The sequence below is a fragment of the Alosa pseudoharengus genome, unplaced genomic scaffold (genome assembly GCF_046254945.1).
Source record: "Alosa pseudoharengus isolate Yale_2024_CS ecotype anadromous, Long Island Sound unplaced genomic scaffold, YU_APseudo_1.1 YU_APseudo_1.1_scf_17, whole genome shotgun sequence".
In the NCBI taxonomy this organism is placed as follows: Eukaryota; Metazoa; Chordata; class Actinopteri; order Clupeiformes; family Clupeidae; genus Alosa; species Alosa pseudoharengus.
Genome location: NW_027468640.1, coordinates 23,624,830 through 23,650,919, shown reverse-complemented (window position 1 = coordinate 23,650,919; position 26,090 = coordinate 23,624,830). Strand labels below are relative to the sequence as shown.

Genomic DNA, 26,090 nt, shown 5'->3' with positions numbered 1-26,090 from the left:
GCCATAATCTCTGAAACCCAATCAATTATGATTACCCTATAACTTCATCATTGGGTCTCTCCAGTGATGACTTTTGGAAGGCCAGGGTTGCATTTAGTTAGGGTTTAACTTAGTCATGGTCCACTCCACTCCACTCATCACAGCACTGGAAGTAAATAGATAACAGGGCCCCATAATAGGTTGGACTCAAAGGAGAATTTCATTAAGCAACACAAAGCCTCTACTGTGGTCTATATGTACATGTGTATTTCAGATTAACTGGTCTTGGACTGCAGGGACAGGTTCCGTGGCCAGTAACAGGATATGTGGCCTTTCATGCTCATAGCAGAACTAAATGTTTTTTCCATCTTCCTCAGGTCAAATGACACTGTGGAAAGAGAAGATGAATAAAGAAATATGAGTCTTTTTTTTACTGGGAAGAAGACTGCAAGCGATAACCACAGTAATGCTGACACTGTCAACCCCTTTTATATCCATAGGAGCTGTTTTCGTTTCACATAACAAACTCTTAGGCTACAATATGTTGACAAAGGATCCTATTCTGATAAGAAATTGTTATTTGTATAGTGCATATTTGTGAATAGTTCTCATGGATTTGTAAGGGAATTCCTACACAGCAATTACAGTTTTTCATTTGAATAAAAGAAGAGAAAACGTATAGACACACAATAAACAGAAGTTTTCCAGTCAAGGTCTCGTGGAGTGGGCAACTGAGCAGTTAAATACTGTGGAATGGGTATAGGAGAATGTTTGTGATCCGTGATCACATGGTCCGTCATGACCACGCCACGACAAAACCCTATACCAGCCAGGCAGTGCTTTGACTTCTATCTGAAATTCAAATAGGCAAGCCTCGGGCTGTAGATACGGGAGAGTGTAGTCACGGGGGGAACTTCTCCTCTGGGGCAACTACGACAGAAGAAAACAAACACCGTGAGGAGTTACCACTCAGTCTGGAGCTGAGACGAAGTTAAACGATGTACTGCAGACAAGTGACACGCATCCAGTCCTTGCGGGCAAGCGAACTTTTTCTACACTCTGATGTTTTGTGAATTTTAAAGAAGACGAGGACTCAGGGAATTAAATGAACTGTGGTGGCCGTGAAATCATAATACTACCGGCATACGGGCCTTTCTCAGTCTACAGCGCAGCAGGTAGGCTGAATTTGTGGACTGTGGATGTGTTGAAAATAAATCGTAGAGTAACGTTCGTACACCTGTTACGCGCACCAAACTATACATTATGCAGTGTACATGCGTCATTGTAAAATGTAGCCTACATTATGACAGTATTTATGTGTAATACAAAAAACATCTTATCATCATTGTACCAATATATTCATAAACAGATAGTGAAAGCGTAACAGAAGTAACCATATCCTGATAGGCTATCCATTTATCAGAAAATGAATTGCGTTTGTTAAGAGTGGGAATTATAAGCTATTGCATTTATGCTAACTTTGTAGTCACTTTATTTGTTTGGGAAAACTGTTCTTGATAGGCTTAAGATTGTCTACTTGTAAGTTTAGTTGAGTCACTTAGAGCATATGGTTGATGGGAAGACAACAGCATGCTCATTAGCCAGGTGTGGAGAACTAAGCCCCCCATGGAGTTTAAGTAATAGTCAGAATAACACACAGGCACACACGGTGTGGTGATTCACTCTTGGCTTTTTAATTAAGATTCAACCACTGTTTGCATTATCTGATGTAACATTTATTAGTAGTAATTCTAGGTATTAAATAACAGTAAAACATGAAATACATTATCACAATTGATCCTATTCTATTGAGAAAACACATGATGTGCAATATCTTTGGCAAATGAGCAAACATTTAATTTCATCTGGCTTCAACAGTGACTCAGTAAAGTAAGCATTAGCATACAGCTAATCAGACTTAGGTGAAGGTCAATATGAGTTTTCCCATTGTTGTTTGCTTAGTTAAATAACTAGCTTGAGAGAAAGCCTTTGTTTACTGTGTTGGGAGGATTGAGAATGCTCAAATGCTACACTCTGGAAGGTGTGGCCCCAGTAAATACAGCTTTATGCCATGATGTCATGGTCTATTTTGTGTTGACACTGAGGTGTAAATCAATCCATATTGCATTTTGTCATATATTTCATCAAATGTGCAAGTGTGTGCGTGAAAGAGGAGCAGTGAGACATAATGTGTGTGTGTGTGTGTGTGTGCCCGAGAGAGAGAAAGAGAGAGAGAGAATGTGTGAAACCAGTATCATGATCATGATATTGATAACTGGTACTTGACCAAGGAGGGGATGGTTATATTTACCAGTAAACGCTGACCTGAGCCACCCATAGCTCAGACGGCTAACTATAGCCTGGACTGGACTGACCAATGGCTATCTAGGCCCTGTAGTATCTCCGCTAGATAAAGTCTGTGCCATGCTACAGTATCTACAGTACAAAGTCAGTGTTCTTTGGGCTATGTCCCACCTCTGTCATATCATATGTCTTTGTGTTGTGCCTGTGTGCCATGTTTGGCTGGTAATCATGCTGACTGGTGATATTTGCGTAAAAACAGTGAATATTCAACTATGCCCTGTCTAGTTCTTAACAGGGCTCTGCTCTGCCTCCGCCCCTGGTGTTCGACAAATGAATCTCGCCGAAAAAACGCGGACATCGCTTTCAATGAATGTCCACTTCAGTGCATTGTCCACACGTGATAGGCAACAATGTGTGAAACAATAAAACATTGTAAAGCAATGAAAATACTGATGAGGTTCGAACCATGAATGTGTGAATGCAAACGACGGACTGCGTATTCCACTACACCAAGTCTCTGTATCTCAAGCCTCCGTATCACGATCACAGTGCCAATGAAGAAATTGTCTAAATATTGAAATAAAATAAAGGCTCATGTTGTGACAGTGACACAGCTTATTTTGTCAAACGAAATTAAAGATATACATTTAATATTGAACCCTATGTGAAGTTTCAATGCTTAAGGTAACTTTGTTTTATTTTTCTGCTCGCATAGCATGTTTCATATTGTGTGTTGATAATGCATAAGTGGACATGCATTAGACATTAACTGGTGCACATTTTTCAGAGATCCTCATATCTGTTATCTCACTTTGCAAACACTTTGTGGAAATGACAACCTCTCCAGGGGCGGAGGCTGAGCAGAGCCTTGTTAATGAGTAGGCAGGAGCCTTGTTGAATATTCTCTGATTTTATGCAAATATCACAAGTTAACATGATCACCAGCCAAACTGGCACACCTGCACTCTTTGTGATCATATTGTTGTGTCTGTGGTCTCTGTCTGTAATACATACTGTATCTCTATTGTGTCAGTACTACGTGGTTGTCTGTGTGGTCTACCGCACGCTTACAAGTAATTGTATGTGGCCTGTGTTACGTCTGTGCACTGGGATCTCTCTGTGGAGTTTGACCGTGTTCTGTAGAATGTTGTCTATGACTCAGGAATTCTAATACCTGAGCATTTAGTTTGATGCCTATTGCTTGTGATCTATCACAAATAAATAACAGTTCTTATTATTACACAGGTCATAAGAGCAGTGACGTAGTTTAATTTTTTGATGAAGTCTCTGTAAAGTAACTCTCTGTCTCTCTATCTCTCGCTCTCTCTCTCGCTCTCTCTCTCTCTGTCTATTTATTTATTTGTGTGTTTGCATGTGGTGAATCGGCCAATTCGTAATGGTGGCTTTGGGAGGCACATAGACAGCCTAAGGCTCCTGCCATCATAATAGCAGCCTCTTCCACAGCCCCATGACAGTTCATAATGAGCCTGTTTGTTTGTTGTGTCAATCTCATTGCCTTCCCCCTGCTATTACTGGTCATTGACCTCAGTCTAGTCATAACACTGACTGTTTTTAATTCAACGGAAAGATATCTCAAGAACAAGACCATGTGCACACTTTGGCAAGGGCCGATTGAGGCTGCCCAGGGTGTGTGGAATGTTCTTGTGTGGAGGGAATGCCCCTTTACAGATTATATTATTTGATGTTAAAATAGCACAGAAACATTAGATTACCAAGTCAGATTCAAAAAGATTAGCTAGTCAAATAAATAAAAAAACAGATGAACAAAATGCTGTGAACAAAGTTAAACTGGTGGTGGATTGAAAAAAAGCAAATTAAGGGACAGGTTCCAAAGCACTTATAGGCTACCAACATCACCACCTCACCCCGCTCCTAGTACACACGCAAAGGCCTACATCCTGCATCCTAACCACACACTGTATATTATGTATATGTTTATGTTTATGTAATTAACACTTTTGTCCAAGGCGATATAACAATACAATTTAAATACAATTATATAATACAATTATACAATTTATTTAAATAAACAATAAACATTGGTAGGATAGTGGTAGGTAAGGATAGTAATGACAACAATAATGTCAATACAATATCAACGAACATTCAATATTACAAAAGGACTCAGTATAGAAATGGTGGCACATTTGTAAGTCATGATGGGGTGACCTCAGGAGAACTCATTTTTGTATACCTATGTTGCTATGACAGCATTCGGCTCTAGCAACCAGTGCCATGGTAACGCACCTGGCTTTGCCTACCTTATGCAAATGAACAGGACCACAGACTTGATGTGTGGTCACCTGTTTTCATGGCTGTTTAGTATTTCTCAGTTAAGTTATTGTACCAAAGCACTTTATGCACCATAGTGGAGCTAATGGTAGATCTGAGATTATTACCTACTAATGCCTTTACTCATTATTTAATCAGAGGGTTGATAGGGGAGGGTGTTCCCATAACAAAAGGAAATAGGTCCTGAAAATGACTTCATAACCACTTTGCAAAGATATCAGATTGATAAGGAAGAGGCAAATTATGTTGAGATTATGCTGGGAGATCTTACCTTTTGACATGCTGAAATGTTATGATAAGATTTTATCAGTTTTCCTGGGGAAAAAATAGTTTGTTGTCTTTGTTTTCTTATCATTCTTTGATACCACACCCAACTCAGGGCCAGATGTACTAACGCTTTTGCGCCCACTTCAGGCGTATTTGTTTCGCAATGTGCGTGTAAAATCATTGCGAGGTATGTACAAACAGGCCGCAATGATGTAAAAGCGCAAACTGCCTGTCGCGGGAGCTGAAAGTGGCAGATTGCGTTTGTCATGCCATGCATATGCATTCATGGGAGGATCCAGGGGAAAGTGGGAGTTTAGCTTAAAAAGATGGGAGGGGAAGAATAAAGAGCGCCTAATTATGTATTCCGCGTATGTACAAAGACTGCTCCTGAAACCGCACGTCTATTCTGCGCCTAAATATATCCGCCTTGTAAAAGCAGGTGTTAATCCAAATTGCAGTTGAATGTGTCAATAAGAGAACCTTTCAAAGACAACAGAATCGCTATTTAGAGCACCAGTTTTTGTGGTGAAAGTATTTGTACTACCAAAAGCAACCTTAACTTTCGTTGGCCTTTCGAATGTCTTACTTTCACTTTCACGTCATTCACTTAAACTTTCCTACTTGCTAGATTTGACCAATCTTCCATAGCCTACGTGCACAAGCAGTTTGAGTAGAACTGATCTTCATTATCTCCCTGCTTGTTTACATCTTATCATGTATGGTATACATGTAATTTCATGATCGCTAAACGTTTGATTCTTTTTAATGTTGTCATCAGTTAACTTCCTTCAACTGCGCTTGCATAGGCTCTGCCATTCAGTTGTGGATGTTCGTAAAATGCGTTTATGGGCGGAGAAAGGCAGAGAAAGGCGCAGTTTACACAAGTTTGATAAATACGACGGAAACTTGGGTCTGACAGTGTTCGCAATCTGCGGTTTGTCCATGATGCTGATAACGCTACGTACTGAGGGCCAGATGTACGTACATTTGCGAACGTATCGTCAGCTCCAGCAACAGGCAGTTTGCGCTTTTACATCATTGCGGCCTGTTTGTACATACCTCGCAATGATTTTACACGCACGTTGTGAAACAAATACGCCTGAAGTGGGCGCAAACGCGTTAGTACATCTGGCCCTCAGTGTCTTATTTACACACTCAAACACAAAATATGATATGTATTGTTCCATACAGAAAGGAGTATTAATGTAAGAGAGGTAGAGAGGGAACCTGTTATTCTGCTTCTCAGGATACCACACCCTCTCCTACATGTTACCATCATGACACAGATATGCCTTTACTTTGGCCACCTTTACTGTAGCCACATCTTGACTTCATTCATACAAACTTGCACATAGACACTTGCATGCATGCACGCACACACACACACACACACACACACACACACACACTACACACACCACCCACACACATTCTTATATACACAGAAACATCTTTCAGCTCTGGTTATATGTGGTTAAGTTAACCATTGTAAGGGCATCACAGAGTCACTGGATGTCACTTGTTCACATCACCACAGGTGCACTAGTATCGTCATTCTATTGTGAAAGAAAGAAATTAAACACTTAATTTTAGTACATCAAAAAAAGCCTGGCCAGAACTTTTGAACTAGGCTGTGTGGTTAGACATTATCCACCCATGATGTCAGGTATGTCATGTTTGTACTATCAACACAAGCCCACACATCCACAAAGTCTGTCAGCAGTGTTCAAACAATAATACTTACCACTTCACCAAAGCATGCCAGTTTTTAAACCAGTTCTTCAAAGTGGACTTAACCTCAATTTGCTGTGGGTATTTGCAAGGGGTGAGTCTCTGTGTGTGTTTGTGTGTGTGTGTGTGTGTGTGTGTGTGTGTGTGTGTGTGTGTGTGTGTGTTGGTGTGTCATGTGTGTGTGTGTGTGTGTGTGCTCTCTCAGAAGGTTTGAGTCTTGTGTATGTGTGTGTGTGTGTGTGTGTTTGTGTGTGTGTGTGTGTGTGTATCTGAATGTGTATTCTTGAGATGTTGGTTAAACACTGTTGTAGAGTGTCATATAAAGTAGGTTAACGCTCAGTATCCGTTCTTGCCTGGGGAGTTTACCTGCTCACAGGGCTGTTGGCTTTGCCAGTTTTGACAAACCACCAGCGTCTGTCAATGCGGCCAAGCTCTTTGAGGACTTTACCCCCTTTTACATGAAAAGGGACCAGCAATGTGAGCTGCCCAAGTGTGGAGAATGCACTCCGCCATGCGTGGCAGTGCTGTAGTAGTGCTGAGTGTGTAATGTTATGGGTGAAGGCTATGTGTGTGTGTGTGTGTGTGTGTGTGTGTGTGTGTGTGTGTGTGTGTGTGACGGATTGGAGCAACGTGGCTTTGAAGGGTTTACAGACTACAGTGTGAGGTTTGTGTCATACAGCTGCATGGACTAAAAGGGCCATGTATGTGTGTGTGTGTATGAGTGTGTGGTTGTGTGTGTGTTTGTGTGTTAGGGATTCACCGATTGTGAAATTCTGGGCATATATCGATACCAATGTATAAAATAACAATTTGCCAAAAACCAGTGCTGATACCAACGTGTTTTCTTTCTTTGTTTACATAGTTTTTGTTATTAATTATTCCCTTCAGTAGAGTAGAACAAAAACATTCATGAAAAATGTATAACTGAACAATTTTCAAGTAAAAATTTGCCGATACCTGATGTCAGTCAGCAAGGGCGATATTGGCTGCTACCGATGTTAGCCAATGGTGCATCCCTTGCGTGTGTGTGTGTGTGTGTGTGTCTTTATGTAGTATTGCTTGGCATGCTTACGTTGCTGTTCATGCGATGATGTGTTTGTGAGGTGATGATGATAGTGTGTGTGTGGTGGAGAAAGTGATGGTGTCTTGTTTATATCTAATATGTGTGTAATATATACACATGCATACATATCTATATGTATATTTCACAACTACTGTGTGCTGATCTACATTATAGAGGATAAAAGAAGAGAAGTCAATTCATTAGCAGCTAGTAAAGGGGTAAGGCAAATTAACTTTGTACGTCAGGGGGATAAACCTTGTTCCACGAAGGCCAGGTGTAAAACCGGCCAGTTGAAAAATGGGGCGGGCTGGGAAATGAAGGTTGATCTTGGCCAGCAGATGGCGGTACCTCCACATATAGTGAGTACTAAGCTACGTCCTGACGTAATTCTATGGTCGGATTCAGAGAAGATAGTTTACTTCATTGAACTCACTGTTCCTTGGGAAGACAGAGTGGAAGTGGCCAATGAGCTGAAGAGAGCTAAATATACTGAAATAGCAGAGGAGGCAGCTAAGCGAGGTTGGAGTGCACGATTAAGGCCTATTGAAATCGGTGCACGTGGGTTTGTGGCCAGATCTGCTATTGGCTTGCTGTCTGAATTGGGCATTTGTGGTCGAAGTCTAAGGCAGGTGGTTAGTAACATGTCCTTAGCAGCAGAACGGGCAAGCGAATGGTTGTGGGTAAGGAGAAGTTACCCTTCCTGGGGCGCAAGCTAAGGTAAGCTAACTGGCTCATTTGTTTTGTATTTGTGATGGACTGTGCCTAGGTTGATGGTACTTGGCTAAGGTTCTTTATGGTTTATGGTTCAGTCCACATCAACGGGACGGACCGACCTAGCCAACTTAGACCATGCCTAGGTTGGTTAAGGGTATTTGGATGCTTGTTGTGGTAATATGGGGCAGCATGGGGCGTAAGCTAACTGCTAACTGCTGGCTAATTTGTTTTGTGTTTGGGATGGGGCCTAAGATAATGGGCTAAGCTAACTGGCTAATTTGTTTTGTGTTTGTGATGGGCTGTGCCTAGGGTGATGGTACTTGGCTAAGGTTCTTTATGGTTTATGGTTCAGTCCACATCAACGGGACGGACCGACCTAGCCAACTTAGACCATGCCTGGGCTGGTTAAGAGTATTTTGAGTATTGGATATTTCAATGTAGTAATATGGTGGCAGCATGGAGGGGAGTGTCTCCAGGACGCTGGTTTCACTGTTAAGCCTTCATGAGGTGTCGTGGGCCTAACTTAACGAAACATCGGTGAATGAGGGTGCCCACTTGATAACCCCAATGACATGCCGCATACTATATAGGCTACTGCTGTTGGATAGGCCATTTGCATTGTGCTTGTGACCATTTGTTGGCGGATTTGTGGGTAGTGTGCTTTTTAAAGTTAAACTTGAGCAGGGGCTTCTGAATGTGTTTTTACCTTGGATTTTGGCACAAGGGATTTTAACATCTAATCCTGTGTATTAATGTAACATAGTTAAGGGGTTCAGAAGAAAGGCAGAAGAGGAGGAGGAGGACTTTGCTTGGTGTGAGCCTGTTCAAGTTGAGCTTGAGACTCTCGCAGCCCTCCTGTAGCAGGTGCAGATTGAGGGCTAGATGGATAGATCAGTCATCTCTTCCTGCTCTCTGGCACGGAGCAGGACCCTTCTCCCTGGAGGACCTCTTACGGCCAAGTGAAGGAATGAACCCCACTACCACACACACACACACCACACACGCACGGCCGCATGCACGCACACACACACGCACGCACGCACGCACGCGCGCGCACACACACACACACACACACACACACAAAATCCCATTTGTTTAAATGGAACAGGGACCCGGCAGCAGAATGGCCCTGCGCCTTCAATCCCCTTCAGTGGTGCTGGGAGCAATCGCTGGAGCTATCTAACTTTTCTCTCTTTCTTTCTCTATCTCTCACAAACACACACACACACACACACACACACACACACACACCTCCTTGCCTCTCTAGTGATACTCTCCCCTCTCCCACTCTCCTCTTTTTTTACCCTTCTTTCCCTCAAGATGGAATGTTTCAATTTCCCCTGCACTGAAAGACACCCTGAAAATGATTGGGAAAATTGGGAGATTTTTTCTCACTTCTGTTTCCATCAGGTTGTTTTTTTAAAAACATTTCCTGCCTTTACTATAATCGGCATCTAATCTTCATCACTAACAGAAATAGGTAGCAATGATGGTGGTATGATTGAATGAGTTTTTAATACGTACTAAAACAGCATCATTGCATGTTCCCCTGTGGTTTATGAACAGGAGACTGGGGAGAAGAAATCTGTGAGAAAAAATTGTGCCTGTCTGAAGTCATAAATAATACTTTAACCTCTGTGTCGACAAAGATTTTGATTTGGGTTCAGTCCCAATTCACATGTAATTGCTTTGTTAGAATGTAATGCAGCCATTTTGGAAGATAGTCTTGTTGTACGGAAGAGTTACAGCAAAACAGTTGGTGTAAAGGGAAAAAAAACAGACCACTTCAAGATAAAGACAAATGAGCAATTTACACTCAGAATTAGACAGAGTCTTATCCAGTGCTGACATATTAGAGAGCTCTGTGTAGTTCTGCCATATTACGATAGTTACTTACCATCACCAGGAACTGAAGTTGAATACATAATAACATACGTGTGGATACTTCATGCTTCAAACGTGGAAATTTTCAAATGCCTTAGACATATGTTTTTCATGTACAGTAAACATGCATATATCATACGGTGCAATGTGAACCTGTCTGGCAGAGGCTGGTGAAACCACACACAATTCTTTTTTGGAAAGGGCTGGAAGTCAGGTGTGTGTCTGAGCAGCTGGGTGTCGGACATCTGTGCGAGGACATCTGGTGCTCTACTGGGCACAGGGGTTGGCACTCAGCTGGCACGTCACATTCAGAGAATCGAATCACACACACACAACGTTATTTTCACTCTCTGAGTGAACGCCCTCAGCAATTGAAGCAGAGGGTTAGGCCTAGGGCTGGTCCGTAGTTGACATTTTGCTCTCAGGAAGTAAGAGTTAAAAATCAAATTACAGGCATAATTGTCCAGCTATTTTGAAACACCATAGAAAAAAAATCTATAACCTTAAATGAGATCATCCAAAATGTTGGTCAGTATTCTCGTTCTCCCTCCTTCTCTGTCATTCAACCTCCAACCTAATCGTCTCTCATTCACACTTAAGCACACACACATGCAGGTTGCGCCCATGTGTATTAAAACCCAGGCAAATGTTTGCACTTTGCTCAGGTGACTTCATTTACATTTAGTCTTTTAGAGGACTTCAGCCCTCTGGATTTGCTCTGTACTCCTGAGTTCCGGTTTGTTCTAGTGGGTTCTGTTTGACAACAGGCCTTCTCCCTTCTGTGTCCTTTCCGCACTGTTGGTACCACTTCCCACATGAACCAGCATCTAGCGAAACCCTGGAGCGAAACAACGCAAACATTAACCGCCAATGAAACACAGACCATAATAAACCGACCATAATAAAACCCTGCTTTTGTGTAAATAGAGGGAAAAAAATGAAAAAGCCCCCAACGGAGTACCAGTAGGCTGTAATTGCATCTTGGCGCTTTTGATCTGTGTAACAGTGGAATTGAATGGTGCCAGAGTGCTTGCATGCTAGTAAAGTCAATTAGATACAAAAATGCCTTGTTGAGAATCTCTTGTTGTTTAGTATTATTAGATGTTTCTGAGGATATCTGCAGGCAGTAGAAGTTGAATTTGTGGCATTCTGCTTGTAATTTTAATTAGGACCATTGAGTCTATGTGGGTGGATAGACATGAATGTATTACCTTCAAGAAGGCTGTATCTCACTAAAGGCCCAGTGTTGATCACAGTCTGACCCTACAAGCGCTAGTCACACCAATCGTGCCCATTTGTCAGTACCTTACATCTGTAATCACAGGGTTTTGACGGCGGGCACCGAAGACTGTGAAACCCTTTCAGACATGTTCCCACTGGGCTAATCACATCTCTCCGCAGGTCGCCAGGTGTCTGCCACTGGCTGCAGCTGGGCACTAATTATGAGACCAGAGCGATTAGCGGTAGCGTTGGTGCGACTGTCAGGCATTGGTTTGTGCATGTGGCATACAGTAGGTGGATGGATGGGTTGGGCAGGGCAAGAGTCACAGAAAAGGGATTGAGCTCCACATCTCCACAGTATCCTGTATTGACAACCCCACCCCCCCGTCTTCCGACTCTGTGGTTGTCAGAGAAATTGAATTGAACTCTCTGGCGCAATATTTTACTATCCTGTTCCTAAATTAGACTTTTGTCAGGCTCATTTGTTTTTGCGCTAAATGAAGAATGCTCCGGGATAACCACCAGACCGAACACTGTACTTATCATTTGAGAGAAAGTGGAGCACTCCTAATTATGATGGCTAAACACATTTGTAGGTTCATTACTCCAGTTAGTCAGTGTTGCAAATCTATGGCTCTCTATGAATTCAATAAAAAAAATAACATCTCTGAATGAGTTACTCTCATCTTGTTCTTCAGCATGAGGTGCCTCAAGTCATAATGTTAATAACAACATATTTAAATGACGAAGCCTGCATCAAGTCAATTAATGAACCAACAAAATGCAAATACTAAGCATTTGCACAAGACCACATTATTTACATGTAAATTAGAAACCCATAAACCACAGTGACGTGTGCTTAGCGTAACCTGTTTGCTGGGTGCTAATCCTCTCACAACCTGCTTGCACCACATTAGTTATTGCCGGTAGATCCTTCCCTATTGCAAAACTATTGGGCAAATCCAACTGGTAGTTCAGCTATTTGAGGTCAGAGCTGGGCTTTGACTAAAGCCTGTGTTTCCAATAAGCACTGCGTCAGCTGACAAGTTTGCCTGTGGAATTTAACTCTGCTGCAGTGAACACTCACCTATGAACATGCTGACTTTGAATAGCAGAACATTTTTGAAAAATGACAAAATACACAAGTGTGTGTGTGTGTGTGTGCGAGTGTGTGTGCGTTTGTGAATGTGTATGTGTGTGTGTGTTTATGAGTGTGTGTGTGTGTGTGTGTGTCTTTTTGTTATTAGCCTCTGGAGGGTGGGTGTACCAGCATGCAGAAATTAAATAAATAAACAGCTTGAGGCCATTTTGCAAAAAGGCTTACTCGTGTTTGAAGAAGATAGACTAGGATAAAGGTTTGGCAGCACTGACGCTTAGCATTTGAAAAAGGCTGTGTCCTTGCCATTTTCAAGGGGCTATTTAGATGTAACTTAGTGGGAGAAGAGTTGACGCTTTCAGGGATATATATTTTTTTATCTCGGTTTGCTCACTGAAGTAAAATGTATGGTGTCCTTCGCCAAGCAAGCTGTTGGACTAAGTCTCATCTTTTATTACGAACCACTTCAGAGCCTTCAACATAAAGACAGGTTAGAAAATGTTTACAAAGTGAATGGGAAAGAGAGAGAGGCAGATGTGTTTGCTGTCGACTTGGAGAGGAGGATAAGATACCACAGAAAAGAGAAGTTACGGAGAGAGAAGTTTAATAATGGTAAATGGACTGCATTTGTATAGCCCTTCTTTCCGAAGCACTTTACAATTTCATGCCTCACATTCACCCATTCACACACACACACACACACATACACAGCCATACACGTGTTACCGGCCTCAGACCTAGGGGAATCTGGGCAGGTACAAGGCCACAGGCTGGATAGCACTGTGGGTTGGAAAGAAGTGGAGATACAGAAATTATGTCTTTCTCAAGCGCTGGACGTGCCATGTGTCGCCACCATACCCACCACGCCACTGCCACATACATACTGTACAGTATATGGCAGGAATCATGTGTCAGAGTAAGTGGGAACCTCAAAGACAAAGTTTCTCTGTCTCTCCATCTGCCTCTCACACAAAATAATAATGGAATAACTCCAGAGGCGTATCACTGTGGGAACACTGCCAAAGCACTCTTATTAAAATACTGATAAAATACCAAGTGTGCTTAAAACATTCCAAATGCCTGCTTTTCTTGTTGCTGCATCTTTTTGACTCTACAGAGAGAGGAGGCACAACTAATGCATTCCCAGAAATGAAAATGCGTCATTTTGTGATGTAGCTGGTATTTTTTTGTGATGAAGCTGGGCCATTTTTCTGAAGGATAAATCTGATGTGGTCTTGGTCTTTTGGATCCGGGCCTTAACTGGGCCTTAACTGGGCCCAGTCAGGGCCAGGTAAAATTCTGTGTCTGCTGCTCTCTGGGCCCTGACTGACCTTCACTATATGGACCCCCACAGGCACTTCATGACAAATCTACAGTATATGCATAGAATAGCTATAACAGCTCCACTTTTCTAGAAACACTTTCCACAAGGTTGTGGAGTGTGTCTGTGGGATGTTCTTGCCCATTCATCCACAAGAGCATTTGTAGGCACTTATGTTGGCCGAGAAGGCCTGGCTCACAATCTTTGTTAGTTCATCCCAAAGGTGTTCGATGGGGTTGTGGTCAGGGCTCTGCATGGACAAACCACACTAAACACAACCAACCATTTTTATGGACCTGGCTTGGTGCACCCTCTGACAGTAACATGCCTGAATTCACTGAGCTCTTCAGAACGACCCATTCTTTTACAAATGTTTGTGAATGCAGACTGCATGACTAGGTGCTTGATTTTATACACCTGAGGCAATTTTTTTATTTCTTTCTTTATTTAAGCAGGCAGATCATTAAAAACAAGTTCTTATTTACAGTGATGGCCTGACAAGAAGCACAAGCTTCTTGGAGAAGAAGGGGAAAGGGGCAGTGAGAAAGGATAGAGAAGCAACAGTACACAAACACAGCTGTGCAGACATACAACAAGACAGCAACAGGGACCCACAGGGTTCACATAAAAACTACTCAGACATACAGGCACGAGCAAGGAACAGGGTTACATAAACAGCACAGAATATATATAAAAAAAAACAATTATGAAAACATAAAAACATAAAAAGAAAACAATTGATTGAGAGGAGGGTCAAATGGAGGGGAAGCAGTTGCAGGAATCTGTGAGAAGGTGTGAGATGGTGTCTTTGAAGGCTGAGATGGAAATGAATTTGACCAGTCTGAGGTGTTTTTGTAGTGCATTCCAGTCAACGGCAGCAGCTGACTGGAATGATGCAATGGGTCTGAATGAAAAACATTAATTCAGTGATTAAGTGGTCCATACAGTGAGCATTTCAGACAGTCTGTTTGACTTTGGGCTCACATAGCTGGGGGCAGCAGGTGTTCTGAGCCGAGAGTAATATTGATCTTTCCATGTCTCAAGGCTCCACTGCTAATGCTGGTATGAGTGAAAATTTTCTCTTTTTTTACCTGACCCCCCAAAACAAATGTTTTGTCTCCTCCCAGCTCCTGTACCCAGCTGACCAGATGGGTTGCAATTGCTGTCGGATGATCAAAAGGTAAGAGTGCATTTGCCCACTTCTAATTCATCTATGATTGACCATAACACCTCAAAGCGCTCTTGTATGCCGAATGCTTTTTACTGGACACAGGAGATAAAGAAAAAAAAAAGAACTGATGGTGGGGGATCTGTCGCAGCATCTTAAATCACATATGGGTTCAGTGCCCACAAAGACCCAGGTTCAGTTCTGGCCTGAGGTCATTTTTCGATTCCACACCCCATTTCTCTCCTATGCTCATCTCCTGTTTACTCTCCATTGTCCTATACATAAGATAAGATAAATCTATGACTGTAGAGGCCATGTAAAGACATCATAATAGAGATGACATCATAATAGAGATACATCAAGATGGCTCCTTATTGTTTTGAACCATATGGTCCACGTGTACATAATACGCATATAGGGTGCAGATTACAGATGTACTAAAAGATGCTTTATGAAGGGAGTGAGCATAAGTGTGACCAAAGGATTGTCAGTGTCTGTTTTCTGGATGGAGTTTGAGTGTTTAGTAGTTGCTAACATGCTGCTGTAGCAGGTGCTTTGCTTGTGTGTCGGCCCAGGGAGGAGAGCAGGGATTAGGTGGAGTTTGCACTTGCTGTGAACCCTGGAGCTGGCCACTAGTTTAAAAGAATGAGCCAACTTTTTGGGATATTAGCTTATTTGCTGTCTGCCCCAGAGTTAGATAAGAGGCTACATACCCTTCTCTTCTCTGTGTGTCAATAACCTAGTCTGACAACGTTAACCTAGTTTAGCATAATTTACTGGAAGTGGCTTAGACAAGTTAGCCTACAGCTAACCTATAGCTAAAAGGGAGCCATAGGCTAACTGGTTTCTATCCGTCTTTTCTAGCTATGTATCCAATCCTATCTCTGCTGCATCTCACCTTGTTTATGAGGAATATTTATAAAGAATTGTCTTAGCTCACATTGACCTCAGATACCTTTCTCTTTTCTGACCTCAGATACCTTTCTCCCTTTCACTATTCCTAACCTGCTATACTGGAGTAATATATCCCTCGTGTTTATTTTAAGGCCTCACATTAGTTATTAGTTATGTCCTCCCCTAAACATTACTTATACATGACCATTTAGCAGATATTATGTAATGTGTGAATTTATAACCTCCGGTTTCGTTACCCATCCTGCTCTCATGAATTGTTTATGGTGAGATAAGGTCAGATTTATACTGTGTATTTTATGGCTGGGGAGTGGGAATTCATTCCCTGTGGTTCCTGGTGTGGTTAGCTGGATTTGGGCCACTGTTCCCTATTCTCTTGGAAAGATATACTCAGATGCTAGGTCAGTGGAAAGGACAAATAGGACTGAACAGAAACACACACACACACACGCATACACACACACACACACAACTTCTTAATTGCTCTCATTGTCACATTTCTGGGCTTAGCTTGAGAAGGCTAAACAGATTGAACTCAGGGGTCATGCAGATCTCTCACTACACACACGAGACTTGGCTCTCTCTCTCACACTTACACACACACACACACACACATGCTTACCTGCCTCACCCTTTTAATAATCCACAGATTTAGCTGTGTAATTATAATGCTATAGTGTTAATGAGGTTGCATTTCACTCTTTGTGTATGTGTGTGTGTGTGTGTGTGTGTGTGTGTGTGTGTGTGTGTGTGTGTCTGTGTGTTTCACTCTGTGTGTGTGTGTGTATGGAGTAAAACTTGTGCCACCTTAAACCGAATTTGAATATGTTGTATTTGCATTTGAATTGCTGAATTTGAACAATTGTATTGGAAATAGTATAGTATAGAATAGAATAGTAGCCTATATGTTGAAACTGAATTCATTAGATTGTAACTGAATCTCAGGCAACTTGAAATTGAATATAATATTTTGAAATTGAACTCATTTGCTCTGATACATAAATTATCCTGACTGAAAATTTCGCTCTTGGAACTTTCACATTCAGTTCTCAAAATTCAGTTTCAAAACGTGAAATTCAATTTCAGTCTACCGAGACAAAAACAGCTGGTAGCTCAGGAAAAGCAATCGAGTGCAGAGCTATTGTGATCGCGTGACTAGTGCCGAGCGCGAAGCAGAGCATAGTGTGGGCACTTGGTTTGCACGGTTATTAGATCTGCACGCACGATTCATAAAACACATTCCGATTGTAGGCCTACTGTCTCACCTACCGTTTATGTAATTTTAAACAAATAAAACATTTGTTGCAGTATTATTTCAAACTTCTAGCTTGTCAATCCTTGAAATACAGAACTAGGCTACCCAGCCATCAAACATCGATGTAGCCTAGGCCTACTTACCTACCGTTTTTGTAATTTTAAACAAATAAAAATGTTTTTGCAGTATTACATCTAAAACTTCTAGCCTGTCAATCCTTGAAGTACAGAACTACCCAGCTAGCCATCAAACATCGATGTATGGTCTTACCTACCGTTTTTGTAATTTTAAATAGGCTAAAAAATGTTTTACAGTACATTTCAAACTTCCAGCCTGTCAGTCCATACAGAACTACTCAGCTAGCCATCAAACATCAATGTACTGTCTACCAATTGCAAACTTCTAGCCTGTCATTCTTTAAAATGTCATGGGCATAACTTTCTCTCGTTTTCGTTTTTCCTACTCAACTACTGCTCTATTTCTTATCCTGGACTGCCACCTACTGGATAGAAAAGGCAACAACCTAGTAATTATGTGAATAAAAATCTACATGTTTGAATGAACAAAAAAGGACAAATCATTACCGTTTTCTTACGTTTAAAGCCACTCTTGTAATACTATGATGTGTAGGCTACCTTTATTTGCTTCCAATTACATATGGTTATGGTTACGCTTTTGTCCAAAGCAACATAAATACAAAACAATATAATACTTAAAATTGAACAGGGAACAAATGAAGATGTTGGTCAGACTATAATAAAGAGAATAGCAATAATAAACAACCATGTCAATTCAATCAATAGCCTAATGACATAAACAATGAGAAAAAAGGGAAAATAGTAATAATAAACAATAATGTACATTCAGTCAATAATATAATACAAATAACAATAGCATGGTAAGACTACATTATGGAGAATATCAATAATAAACAACAATGTCAAATTAATCAACAGCCTAATGAAAATGAAACAATACTATACAAACCATAAGTGTTAATTCAAGTGCATGTTGAACAGATACGTCTTTAGACCCCTGTTAAAAGACCCAAAACTATCACAGGAACAGAGAGCACTGGGCAACTCATTCCACCAACATGGAACCACTGAGGAAAAGTCTTGAATTTGACCTATGTCTGGTCGACACAACAGACACTCTTCAGAAGACCGCAGTGGGCAGTTGGGGATGTACGTCTTGATCATTGAATTAAAATAACAAGGAGCAGATCCGGTCAGTGTCCTATAGGCCAAAGTGAGAGATTTAAATTAAATTCTGCCTAATAGGGAGCCAATGAAGAGTAACTAGGAGAGGAGTTACATATGTCTTTGGCTGATTAAAGACCAGGCGTGCGGCAGCATTCTGAATTAGCTGTAACAATCTTACTACACAAGCAGGTAAACCAGCTAATAGTAAATTACAATAGTCCAGCTTGGAGATGACCATGGCCTGAACAAGAAGTTGTGTGGAATCCTGTGTCAGATAAGGTCTGTTCTTCCTTATGTTGCAAAGGATAAACCTACATGATTTTGCAATTGCATCATATCTAATATCAGCTGATTACACACATAAACTAAAATTTAGATTGCCCATACATTTGGAAATCCATTTGGAAATCCATCACCACCAATGGCAAACAATTGGTGATGGTGAATTGGCAAACATCAATTCCAGAGAAAACAACAGTGGACATGTTTATTAGTGTGTAAAGTGTTTTACAATATGTGTTGCATCTTGCAAAGATATTTATTAAGAGAAATCAAGCTTCGGTGTCCATGTCTGATCGGTGCCAGTCCATTGTCCTCAGTCTATCTCACTGTCCACTGTTCATTGAGGCCTCTCAACCTATGAAAATAAAACCAACAAACAATCAGTGTTTAGCTTAAAGGTCTACTGTGAGTCTTTCTCGTTAATTGTTTATTCATCTCTGCGCAAAGAGGTCTCATAAGCATCAGGCAATCAGGATACACAAGTCTGTGCACCTAAGAGACAATCAGTTGTTTCTCACACACACATGCATACCTTGGATCGTATACATCATAATAAATATCATTACACCTTCTCTGCACACACACGACTTGGTCAATACAATGAGTTAATTAAGAACCAAGGACATTTCTATCGTCATACAACACATTATTTGCAATCTACACACACATTACTGAAACAGAAGTATCAAGACAACACACAGTTAAAGTATAATAATTAGCTTATTGTAATATACTGTGTCTATTTCTCAATAACTTTTACAAAATCTGCATGGAGTCGATGAAGAAGCATAAATCAGCCTGTAGAAATACTGTTAAACTAGGGTCTCTTGAGTCTTGATCATATTATCGATATAGAACATATTCAGTTTGAAACTCTTAGAAGCTAGCTAGCTACCATTTGCTAACAAAGTTATCGCAATCCAGTTGTCTGGCAACATCACGGCACGAAAAAATTGCCCCACGTAGCATTAGCTAACAAGACAACACAACGATGAAAAAAGCTTAACTAGGGGGACATATCCAGTTTTCCATGAATGATACTGTTTAACCTGAGATTGTAACGTGTTCTTACAGGCCTAAAAGGCACAATGATATGACAATGACCAATCATATTGTTCTATCAAAGAGTAACGTTATAGTAGTCTAACTGGTTCTGAACTATGGAAAAAACTTTAACTTAGTCGATGAAACTATGCTGGCTAGCCAGCCAGCGCTAGCATATAATGTACATTATATAAAGTAACGTTAACAGACATGGCATATGATATCAACTTACTTGGACGTTTTCTGATGTGCCAGTCGCTTCCATCTCTTCTTTCTCTGTTCGACACTGTAAGGAGGTTCAGGAGACAGCTTGCTAAGAGGGTGCTATGCTCTTTGCTTCGCGCTCGGCACTTGTCACGCGATCACAATAGCTCTGCACTCGATTGCTCTTCCTTAGCTACCAGCTGTTTTTGTCTCGGTAGACTGAAATTGAATTTCACGTTTTGAAACTGAATTTTGAGAACTGAATGTGAAAGTTCCAAGAGCGAAATTTTCAGTCAGGATAATTTATGTATCAGAGCAAATTAGTTCAATTTCAAAATATTATATTCAATTTCAAGTTGACTGAGATTCAGTTCCAATCTAATGAATTCAGTTTCAATATATACTATTCGAATTCGTTTTTCCAATACAATTGCTCAAATTCATATTCAAATTCATATTCAAATTCGGTTTAAGGTGACACAAGTTTTACTCCATATGTGTGTGTGTTTTACTCTTTGTGTGTGTGTGTGTGTGTGTGTGTGTGTGTTGGCAGTGCACATATTTTAGCAGCTTTGTCTGGGTGATCCAGTGGCCTCACCTCATCTTAGACTTCTCTATACTATCACACATCCCACACAGGAGGTGTTTTCCAACAGTTTGACCAGTATTGAGAACAGTTTGTGTCCCTCCCTTTCATAATGAATACCTGTCCGTCCAGTCTTTCATATATCCCCACAAACCAAAACCTAGTAAAGCCCCTTGTGGTTAAAATAATTGGGGAATCCAAATACGCGGTATTATCTATAGTATTTCCTCTTATCTGTAGTAAACTGCTAGCTTGGATTACAACAATGTCATAGGTTTTAGAGGGTGAGTAATGAGTAATATCTGGTATGGTAAGAGAAACAAAGCCAGGTACTGATAGAGAAACGAATGTGAAGAGCGAGAACAGCAGATGGAAGAAGAAAGTTAAAGAGAGAGAGGGGAGATGCTAAGCAGAGAGGACAAAGATGCAGCGCTTCATCTCCAGCTGCTGGCTACATGCTTTGCTGTGTGTGTGTGTGTGTGTTAGAGAGAGAGAGAAAGAAAGAAAGAAAAAAGAAAGAAAGAAAGAAAGAAGTAAGAGTGTTTGTGTGTGAATGCTTAAGGGTCTAAGGGTGCTCAGCAGAAGGCTACCAGCTGGAAATGTCTACCAACATACCCCCCCCCCCCCCCCCACATACCTTCCACACACCTTCCACACACCGCGCATACAAGCACGCACGCACACACGCACGCACACACACACACGCACGCGCACACACACACGCACGCACACACACACTCTCTTTATCCTTTTAACCCCTCTACTTTGTTTTCACCTGCCATTCACACTGTCTCCCATGACCGGTACAAGTACACCATTACCATTAGTTATTAATGGATTGTGTAAAGGTGTGTGTGTGTGTGTGTCCGCGCGTGTGTGGGTGGGTAGGTGTGTATGCGCGAGCAAGTTTGTTAAACTACAAAGACAAAAGAGCTAAACTCATGTCACATAATACAAACAATGGTTACACATGAACATGCTAAAAACCTATTCCCATTATTCTTAGAGAGCAACATCATGGCCGAGTGAGGATATGCCAGTGGCGTTTCACGCAGTATCTTTCAGTAATGTAAATATGAGTGGCAAGTGTTGAAAACATGTGACTTCTTGAAACAACATGACCATTTTGATTAGGAAGACGGAAATAGGATCATCAATGAGGAAACCAAAGATATGGAAATCACACAGGCACATTTGTGGCCATTTCTCTGCTGTCTAATGTTAGCCTGCCAACGCACAAGCTTCAGACGTCATACACCAGGATAATAAGCTCCATGCAAAGTCTGGAGGATATTCAAATCCAGTCAGTCGTCAGAAGTATGGGAGATGCGCAGGGATCACTGTATGGTGCCCATTGTTAATACAGCGGATGGCTTTGTGTGTTTAATGATCGCAGGCAAATGCCAGTGTAGATTTGTTTGTTGTGTTTGTAAATAGTGATAGGCAGTTCCCACTAGTGTTGGTCTAGATGGTAGAGGATTATCTGTTGTGTGCATGGTGAAAATTAATGATTATCTGTTGTGTGCATGGGGAAAATGGATGATTATCTGCTGTGTGCATGGGGAAAATGTATGTAGTGGTGTTTTTTTCTGAACAGAACAGGAATAGATTATAGTATTCACATTTTGATTGTTTTATTTCCCTCTCTCTCTCTCTCTCTCTCTCCATTTCTTTGCTTCTCTGTCCCTCCCTCGCTCTCCTTGTCTCTCTCTCTCAGCTACATCTATGACCCCTCGGTGCCAGTGGACATTCATGGGCGTAAGAGGGACCTGCCGGGCAGCTCGTTGTATGTTCCCCACCTGCAGGAGCCCGAGGACAGCGACAGGCTCCAGAAGAAGCAGGGCTTCTACAACCTGGGCTACAGCAACAGCGGCGGCGTCAGCTCCGGCCCCAACCCGGGCCCCGACGAAAACACCAAGCTCGACATCGAGAACAACCACATCAACCGCCTCCACGGAAACAGCCCTCCTGCCGGCAACGCCAACCCGGAATGGACGGGCGTCGAAAAGGGAGGAGGAGGAGGAGGCAGAGGAGGTGGAACGGACCCTGACATACTAGGAACTCCACAACACAAGGAGCAGCCCACCCTGAGATATGCCCCTCCGCTCCCAAGCGTGCCCCCCATCTACCAGCTCCCCTCCTCCGGCGGCCCCACGCGGCCCTGGGACAGAGAGCTCCTGAGTGGCAACGCGGTGACGCGCATTGAGCCCTACATCCTCCAGGACGAGCTGGACGGGGTGGAGTGCTGCGTGGACGGCCGCAAAGACCCTGACGACGACGACGACGAGAGGGAGAGCGGCGTGGGCAGCACCCCCGAGTACCTGGGGGACACGGGGGACGAGGCCAGTGTCCTCTCCGGGGACATCAACACCAGCTCCACCAGCCTGTCCTCGGCAGACACCAGGCCGGGGACGGGGGACGACAGGAGGGGACAGAGAGAGGTGGACGGACGGGAGGACGGGGACGACTGCCAGAGCGTCACGGACTCCATGGTGGCCGAGGCTCTGGCCGCACTAGAGGCGGCCACTGCAGGCGAGGACTGTGACTGACACGCACAGGGTCATGTGACTGAGATGGGAATAGATAATCTTGTAAATAAACGTGGAGACTGTTTGGTAGTTTTTATATCTTTGATGGTTCTACAAGGCTTTTAGAAAGCCTCTGTAGATCAGCATAATGAAGTTCCATGTCTGAATGAAAGTCTTGTCATAATGGTGGACAAAGAGTGACTTGAAACTGTTTACGAAAATCTGCTTATGACTTGGCTGTGAAAGCTCATTTTCACTGATAAGTGAACTAGATATTTTTGCCACTTTGCCAAGGAGGCTCTACCTGAGTAGCTCATGCATTTTCCATGCGCACCTGGGGAATCAGACCAAACTTCAACAGACTCCTGTTACTTCAAACAAACCTTCCTTGTTCCAATGTTGTTCCTTGTTCCATTGTTCCAATTCCCAAATATTCTATACAACCATTCTGAAGGTTAACTGCCATGTTTTTTCCACTCTTGCCATTTTAAAAATACCAAATATCCCAATTGTATGTGCACCGATTCTAATGGATGACATACTCTAGTTCGTGTGTACTTAATGGGCACTCTATTATTTTGTTTTAATAATAAGTCTTTTGTTGTAATCTGTATATTTATTTGATGTCCCAACTACAATTTTCTCATGGACTTTTGGTTCAGGCTGCATGGGAACCTGCATTTTCCCAAACCCAGACATTCAGACATGCTTTTGTACCCAGGCCTCGTGTATGTGATAGTGTCTCTTTTTTTGTAACTATCTTCCTGTTATTTATATCACTGCGTATGATGCAATGATGTCAGCGGTAGCGCTGCCTGAGGTCCAGACGTCTGACACGCGACTGGGAGCTGGCAGACTGTTGCTCGGAGCGATGGCGGCGGGGGTGTCTGTCTCCGGTCTGCCGGTGCGTCCTGTCATCTCATTGCGCGCATGTCGTCAGCGTCTGTGCCGCCGCCGCAGCCCACTCGTCTGGCTCGTGACGTTCCACTCGGCGGGGCAGGCAGGTGTGAGTCCAGGATGCCACCGCCAACGATGACTCAAGGCCACCAGGCAGGGACTCCCTCTGGCTGTGATCCCAAGAGTGGCCTCCATAGTAGATATCCGACATAAAGAAGTGGCCTACGAGAAGGACCCTCGGGAGGGATAGCGGAGGGGGGCGAGGGAGACATTTGGAATGCTGCACTCGGTGGAATAAGCACATGGATGCAGGACTACAGCTCCTGCCATGAACAGCATGAACTCCTGCTCCATCTGGTACATGTTTGTTTTTCAACAAGTATGCCTTTCAGTGAAGGAAGTTTTTGGATATTCAGACTGAAATGGAGACAAAAATCCAGTCAACGTTTATAGGCCAAATTCATTTCTCAGTTCTGTTCTTTTTTATGTTACGTATGTCATGAAAATAGCCAATGAATGTGCTATGAAATGTACCGCCAAGTAGCTTGAAATGAAGTCCACATATGACTATTTTTATATCAGGGTGGATGACTGTACATTGGAAAGAGGAGTGAGTGAGATTATATTTTTGTGGTTCCTCTCTGCAGTACCATGGAGGCTTCTCAGGAGACTGGCAGGAGTTGTTGTCTTGTGTACAATGGAAAAATAAATAAAATATTTGATTTCATCAAGGCATGAAACTGCCACATGATCAGCCATCTAAATGGGGATAAACTAGATGTACCACAAAATATGACCGCCGCCCAGTCCAGCACATTTTTTCCACAAAAATAAGTCACGCTGAAAGGCATATATGATTCTAACTGTCTCACTGATGCACACTGATGCACACTCAATTCTCACTGGTATCTGCTAGACAACAAGTAACAAAACATGATTAGTTCATAGATTTCACATGTAAAATACATTTTATACAACCCCATCCCCATCTTGCCTGTTCATAATTCTGAGAAATTCTTGAATTGTGTGCATGTGTGCGGGTACATGTTTATGTTTATGTGTGTGTGGGTGGTTGTGTGTGTGTGTGTGTGTGTGTGTGTGTGTGTGTGTGTGCGTGCATGTGCTTGTGTGTGCCTGTGTATGTGCCTGTGTGTGTGCATGTGCATGCATGCGTACACAGGGTGCGATTTGTGTAAAAACCAGAGGGGGGGATGATTTTGAATAAGTTTGTAAACCCCCCCCGAACGATTCATAGCCTAGTAATGTCATTTTAGTTTTAGTTTACCGTGGTGTATGACTTTAAACAGCGAGTGTGCTTGGTATGATGATCAGCTCCTCTAATGCAGGGTAGGACTATGTTTTGACAAGCATACAAATTCACCTTGTTCTTGCCCCATCTGAAATGACTTCTCTACTTTTGCTGCCTCCATTCTTTCTACATTTGTTGTGTAAAAAAATGTTGTATATGATGGCACTGAAGTCTTAAGTTAGTGAATTGGCTAAAAGTGTTGTTGCTAACAGTAACAGTTGGTAACCAAATAGCCTACACATTGCGCTACATGCTGCGTAGGCTACGTGCATTCTCTCTCCTGCTGATTTGCGTTCAGTAGCCAAGTGCGTAATATTGCAAAAGTTGAAAAAATAAATGTGTTTATTGTAGCCTACAGAAAATAAATAGCCTATCATACTGTCAGTTAATTGCCTACAGTGCAGTGAAGAGTTTGGAGAGTAAAGTAATAGGGCAACTTGAAGTTTTGTGAAAATAATTTACGAACCAGAACATAAAGACCATGAAGCCTCTATTTCTTGCAGCTGTTAAAACACCCGCTAGATAGTTTAAATACCCACCAACATTCGTTTTTGCAGTACAGATTATTTCTAAAAGTTATTTGTCTACTACTGGCTGATTTATCAAACGAGTGCGTTCTCGTTCGTCCTCCGCAAACTACAGGTGTTTCGGTAGAGAGCCATTGAATAAGTGATGCCAATCAATTTCTGTAACACTTTTTGTGACATTCAGCAAATATCTCCTCATTTAATGTAGGTTCCTTCGGACAAAAGGCCTACGTTCTACTCTACGTGCAGTTGTCCTCCATCTCAGTTGTATCAGTTTTCT

The 26,090-nt window shown here is 42.1% G+C and overlaps 1 protein-coding gene and 1 long non-coding RNA gene across 2 annotated transcripts; one reads left to right on the top strand and one right to left on the bottom strand.

The window, feature by feature from the left end:
* The first annotated feature begins 838 nt into the window (after positions 1-838).
* Positions 839-25,625, top strand: LOC143127485 (uncharacterized). The gene is made up of 3 exons (XM_076289018.1): positions 839-1,154; positions 15,021-15,073; positions 22,267-25,625. The coding sequence occupies exons 2-3, from the start codon at positions 15,042-15,044 to the stop codon at positions 23,096-23,098; spliced, it is 864 nt and encodes a 287-aa protein (XP_076145133.1). The 5' UTR covers positions 839-1,154; positions 15,021-15,041; the 3' UTR covers positions 23,099-25,625.
* LOC143128040 (uncharacterized) lies at positions 18,907-20,418 on the bottom strand. The gene is made up of 2 exons (XR_012987790.1): positions 19,992-20,418; positions 18,907-19,070 (listed from the first exon to the last, which is right to left on the bottom strand). It is a non-coding gene; the product is annotated as an uncharacterized LOC143128040 (long non-coding RNA).
* Positions 25,626-26,090: the final 465 nt, after the last annotated feature.